Source organism: Diadema antillarum, unplaced genomic scaffold, assembly GCF_040938485.1.
Source record: "Diadema antillarum isolate AM-2024a unplaced genomic scaffold, OU_Dant_1.0 seq00000654_RagTag, whole genome shotgun sequence".
Lineage (NCBI taxonomy): Eukaryota > Metazoa > Echinodermata > Echinoidea > Diadematoida > Diadematidae > Diadema > Diadema antillarum.
In genome coordinates this window covers 417,754-424,313 of record NW_027271567.1, presented here as the reverse complement: position 1 = coordinate 424,313, position 6,560 = coordinate 417,754, and the positions used below count along the sequence as shown (strand labels likewise).

The following is a 6,560-nucleotide window of genomic DNA, read 5'->3' as shown; positions in this document are numbered from 1 at the left end:
AGAATAATTTCCTTAGGCAATTAAGAGGATTATTTCAGTACGTGTGAACGCTTGCAGAAAAAAACTCGAGTTTCGGAGCGCGATCGCTAACCTGCTCTTTTGTACGTGTGAATGCGACTAGTGACTCCTTGGGAAGAATTTTGAAATTAGAAGATTTGAAGTTCTTGGAATAACCGACATGCATTCTTTTACATACACACGTTATACAAACACACACAAACACACACACACACACACACACACACACAAACACAGACAGAGTCTAGCTTAGACATAGTTCACTTCACGTGCAAGATGTTGGAGAATATTCAGCAGCGGACAAGACTGAAATGTCTGCTTGTTTATTATTTGTTTATTTCAACTTGCTGAGGATTCAAACTAATAATATGTAACACAGACCACTAAACTGACACACTACATCTCTGGACAGCGCGGTTTACTACAAATATGCTTCTTTACATTCATTTTGATTCAGTTCATGTCAACTTGATCTTAACACCTTGTGAGATAGAGAAAAAAATAACTGTACTGACAAAATACTTATATAATGTATCAAACAAACGGGAAACAGGTATCTCAAGCTCCGTTTTAACAGAGCTTTTTAAACCAGAGTTAACGCAACAACGCCTTTGCATATTTTTTTACCCTGCCTGTTAAAACGGTCCCAGCAAAATTTGACTTGGACGTTGTCGGGGTAATATTTGCAAATTTCTACCTTAGTCAGCTAAAACAAGTACTCGGACATACCCTGCCATTACCCCGACAACTCTTCTGTTAAAACTCTCTCGCGTTAACATACTCAACACGCATGCGCTATCGTCCAAACAGAATGACACGCCGCTCGCCGATCACATGCTAGTCTGGCTTCCAGACTAGCAGACCTCTAACTACAAAAGAAGTAGAGTCCGACGTCTTCTCTCCAGCCTCCCTTTATCCGGATATACACTCAGGAAAAAAAAAATAAACACTTTGTCAAGTTCATAATTTTCAAAGACGATTTTGTTAAAAATCATTGTGTCGTATACCATATTAAAGGTTATTTAATTGGCTATCAACATCTGGCGGGCTTATACTACGGGAAACTATACGCATGAGTGAACATTCGTTTCTGTCGTCCGAGGCACAAAAGTAAAAATAGCAGAAATGAACATACTGAAATTCATTTGCAAATGCCCTTCAAGATAGCAATTATAACACACGACCTTGGAGTGGTTCAGGAATTACCTTAGAAATCGCAGACAATTTGTTTATATCAATGGCCATACATTTGTATGCACTAAATCACTGTGGTGTACACAAACTCAAATGAATTACATACGGTACTCATCATAACATACATTCACATCTAATTTACATCTAAATGATATGCAATTAGACATTCACTATCCCCAAATCACCACAAGAGCATGGACAGAAAACTTTTCATTATAAAGGCACCACGGTACACATGATCGTTCATTGAGCAAATTATCAGACAATTCTGAACGCAGACCACGCTGACACGTTCACGCAAAATTATGGCATGTACATGTACCTGTACCATTGGGTATTCGGCCAAATCGTTTACTGTATCCGGATGAGCGCCGGTCCCCACAACTGTCCGTATACAATGGGATAGGAGAGGTCGGACTCTAGCAGGTTCAGCTGGATGGTCCTGCAGGCCTTCGGTGAAGGCAGCTCGTCGCCTCGGAGGGCGATTTTTGTAAAAGGAGTATAGTTTACAAATGGTCTGGAAACAAGACTTATCACGTGCATGGGTTGTAACCACATCCCCTTGGCGCATGAACATGCAAGTTTCTATGGAAACCTCCCCGGGAAGGTTTTCAGTGTGTTTCTGTTAAGACGTATCCCCTCGCTCTCTCCTGCGCTTGTATTGCCCGAGTCGAGAAATTTTGTTCTTCGGACGTTGTTCCGACTTTGTCAGGGTATACTGTCTTTTAAACCACGGTGGTATGTCATACCTCCTTGGTTAAACAAGGCTTTAGACGTCAGTCTAGGACTTTGTAAATGTGTTTTGCTTGCTGCGTTAAGTGTACATCCTAGTGCAAGTAAATGTTATTTGCATAACTACATACCTCATGTAAACATATTCGCAGGCAATGAGGAGCAGTAAATCCGTATTACCTGTAGTACCATTTACCACACATCATGCTGACGATTACCAAGGTAAATATGTGTATGGGATACATCTTCCTTTTCGCCGTTTTTTTTTTTAATAATCGTTTTCTGCTTGTAAAACACAGTACTTATACCTATCAAAAAACCCAAGAACAATTCGTGGAAAGAAAGTTAGATCATTTATAATCTTATACTAGTACAGATTTCTAATGTAAGGACGACTGTACAAACCGCTTACCATATGACAAAAGCAACGAATACACAAAGCATAAACACAATTTTTAATGACATCAACTCCCCAAAGTTAGGCCTACTACGTTGTAATCCATGCGAGTGATAACCTTGCCTTCAATTCTCCTTTAAACTTGAATAGAATCATCTAAGACACGGTAAATAAGCAAAATCGAAGCATTTGAAATATCACTTTGCAAGTAAATAGTACTTGGCACGCGCACCCCATGCAGACATAATATGATATGCAGCCATTATTTTATTTATTTATTTTTTTGTGACGCTCAACGCTGCGCTGTAAATGGTTTTGTATATAAATTTCCACTCCTTACATGTATGCGGAGCTGAATGCCGACGTTTTACTTCGGCGGACAGGAAAAGAAAAAGATGTAGTGGGCCAAAATAATCAAGCGACACAAAATAAACTTTCATTTTTGTTTCTTCATTTTGTGTGTGGACCTATATTGCAATTACATTATTATGGCACTGTGCATCTTTTGTCTCTTCGCATTTAATTTTTAGTCACGACTATAAATGCCATCCCGATAAACTTCATCGAATTATTATCTCATTATCTAGTTATCACTTCACATTTACATAGTCACCTTGGTCATAAATGTACTAATTAAAAAGAAGAGATATCAAAATCGCACAAGGTGGCCCGACATCGATTTCTGTTGCCCCCAGGCCACCGCTGATGTCAAACCTTTTCTTATGGTGCCATTTTTCTACGCCCTGTTTAGACAATATCTATTCCAAAGCTGTGTGCAGGGCTCCATCATAGCAGATATAGTTTCGTATAGAGATGGATATCTTTGTTTGCTTGCAAAAAAAAAATCAATCAATCAATCTTTGCGGCATCATAACATCGTATCACATTCATTCTTTTGCTAAGAATGTTTACACGAAACCAGAAGCTTAAAGATAAGTCAAAGCATCATGAGTCCCAGAAGCAGACACATCTCACCTCACCTACTATCGCGCTGATTGTACATACTAATGTAAATATTAAAGAAGAAACAATAGAGGGGAAAGAGAGATTCCAAATATACCACGACTTATGATTGAATTTGTTAGTTTGTGATTGTCGCAAGCTTCTATTTACCACAAGAGTAACTTAAATGAAATAAAATAAATCATTGCCTGCTATGTATTGAATATCTACGAGTTTATTTCTTCAAAGCCTCAAGGCTCTTTCTGTACTCATCCTGCATCGCTGGGATGATTCCCTTCCGGAAGGCAACATCCAGGAGCTCGTCTGCATCCTTGATGTTTGGATATTGATGAAGCGCCCACTTCAGGTAAGTCTCGAACTCGTTCCAATCCACCGCACCATCGTTGTCCATATCGATGGCCGAAAGCGCTTTCTTGGTGTCCAAGCAGCGGTAGCAGGAGAAGTAGGGCGCCATGAAGCCGTTGTAGAAGGAGTCGAACTCGAGCATGTTGTCCCTCTTCTTCCCTTCCTTCAAGTCCCACTCGTCCCACGTCTTGCGAATTTCTGCCATTAAGGACTGGGCATGTGGTGCCTTCAGCTTGAAGTTATCAATGGCATCTCGCATTTGGGCGTTCAACTTCCCGCCGGCTCGATCGAGCAGCAAGGCCAGCCCCACCATGCTCATGTATTCCTCCTTCCTGAACCATTACAAAATGAAAGGAAAGAACTCATGATATGCATAAAGTGCGACGACATCCGCTGAGTCAAGGTCAGCTCTGTTACACTTCATTCAAAAGCTATGCAAATTTGTTAATGTATGGAAATAGGCCTACATTTCAGTCCTACCGCGCTACGTTTATATCTTGTTTACATGGAAAGAATGATGAAGATGAAAATGCAATTGCATTGATTGTTCAGATCTTACGGACTTAGACAAAGCACATTAGGTTTTTGATAACTATGCCAGCGACAATAGGTAGTTGTCCTTTTCAATAGTAACGTAAAAACAAAGGGATGCATTTCCGAATATTATTTATCGCTTTTAATCTGATGTTAATGATGTGACATTTTCATTTGGCGAGTCCGCGAATCTAGTTTAGCTGCAAATGTTTTCAACAAAAAAAAAAAAGGGAGGGAATTGATCTGGATTAGAAGAAGAAGCAGAGCAGGATTAAAAAAAGATCAACATAACTTTTTCACCTGCCACTCCGAAGATCTTCAAGGATGAGCTCCTTCATCTTGTGTGCCAGATCCAAGGTGAATTGTGGATCATTTCCAAAGAGATCGACAAGTCGCTTTTGGATCATCTCCTTGCTGGCCATAGTCGTGATGCGAACGGGAGCTTCCTCACCGAAGAAGGTTGCGAAGTCGAACTCCTCGGGCTTGAGATCGAAGACGAAGTCTACGGCTCTAGCACCAAAGACTGGTTGTTTGATGTGGGGATCCATTCCCGTGGTGATCTTGGTCACATTGATGGCGGCTTGTCGCAGATAGGTGCAGTTAAATTTTTTCAATACCTTCTTGTTGCCGAGACGGATGAGGTTCAGGAGGGTTACGCAGGACGGGGCGTTACCCATGGATGCACCCTCAGCACAGACACTGGCCCAGACACCATCAGCGCCATCCATAAGAATCTGAAACGCAAACAATTCACGGAATAAGATAGAGGTCGCCATTTACCGCTTCTTTCCACATGAGGACGATTCACCATGCTAGATTGTAAATAATTATGTACATATAACAATTCTTCTGTGAATATTGTAAATACGTTATAGTATGATCTATATCATTGAAAGGACTGGCCTCGACTAGCCTGAACGCTATTGCCAGTTCTTTTTTGCCAAACTATATCTTAACTATTAATTGTTGTGACTTTGTTGACGATGTTTGTTTGTTTGTTTGGTAAATAAATCTTATTTCATTTCATTTCATTTCATTTCCTTTCATTTTATTTCAGATTGTGTTCAACCCTATATACGTACTCAGGCACTTGGCCTTTTTCATCATCATTCGTAACCTTTTTTTTTTGTTTTCGTTATCATTTAGTACAAATTTAGACTTGACCTGTTTATAGAGTTGTAAGAATACTGTGGTGTAGCAACGTACTTCATCCCAACACAAAGGTCATGGAGACGCAATGGGGAATAGGAAGTTAGGTCATTTCTATCCATTGACAATTCGTTTCCAGACATCTGTGCCAAACGGAAACTAAGCACTGTAGTAAAATTATGGACTACGACAATAATATAAATCTAAGGTGATGATCAGTAAACAGTCCAAGGTCGTTGTGTTTTGTGATGTTGTTTCTATTCCATCTTGAGCTTCACAATTAGTTATTTACTCGGCAATCTTAACCTTTAGTTGAACGTTTTGTGGGGTGGTAGCTGTTAAGTATAAAGAAGAAGTCTTTTCTCTATGACTCCTCCACGGTTCCCAATGCGTTTTATGTTGCTACCTCACAGTGGAAATGTCTTGACAATGTTAGCTCACCTGTAGTGCTGTCATATCACAGAGGCCAAACTTCTCGTGGACGTGAGCGAGCAAGTGACCTTTCCAGTCATTGGCGTCCATGACCATCCGGATGTACTTGGCCCACATGCCGCACTCCTCCGGGACGGACTTTCCCCTTGGCTCCTCAAACATCATACCAAAGGGACGTCGATTTGGTGGAAGCCTGGCCAGGAAATTGGTGACCTTGAACACTCGGTCGCTGTCTTCGGGCATGACGTCGGGTAAGTCGCGAAAGCTGAACATCACCTTTGCCTTCGGGCTGAGATTGTCGAAACACCAGTCGTTCCATTTGCTGAGCAACTGGCACATGTCATCTATGGAAAACTTGGTGAAATCGTAGACTGTATCACCAAGATCGACTTCAAAGATTACGCTGTAGAGGCCAGCTGGTTTTAGTTTCCTGATACCTACCGGTACATTCTCGAAGTCGGGTACCTTGCCCTTGGTACCTGTTAGTTAAGACACGACACCAAAGAGAGCTCTCTTTCAAATTAGAAACTTGTGCTAATATAATTTTCGAGAGTTAATACAAGCAATTACGTAGTAAATAATGTCTCTTTCTCAGAAATTGACCAGTTTATTATTTCGCAAACTTATTGAAAATAGAAATGTCTTCCTCTCCCCCTTAGTTTTCGAAAAATTTGGTCATAATAATCAATCGATTGACCCATGACAGCTGATTGCATGTAGTCCTAAAATTGATAAATGGTCGTTGTTACTGCTGGTGGCGTGAAACGATACATCAGCATCGTGTTAAGGCTCTCCA

The 6,560-nt window shown here is 40.6% G+C and overlaps 1 protein-coding gene across 1 annotated transcript in view; it reads right to left on the bottom strand.

The window, feature by feature from the left end:
* Positions 1-2,122: 2,122 nt before the first annotated feature.
* LOC139736573 (uncharacterized) overlaps positions 2,123-6,560 on the bottom strand; it is a 31,062-nt gene continuing 26,624 nt past the window's right edge. Inside the window, exons 3-5 of the mRNA XM_071647320.1 lie at positions 5,774-6,243; positions 4,484-4,917; positions 2,123-3,981 (exon numbers count right to left, since the gene is read on the bottom strand). Coding sequence (XP_071503421.1) covers positions 3,519-3,981; positions 4,484-4,917; positions 5,774-6,243 — 1,367 coding nt within the window. The 3' untranslated portion in view covers positions 2,123-3,518. The remainder of the gene's footprint in view (positions 3,982-4,483; positions 4,918-5,773; positions 6,244-6,560) is intronic.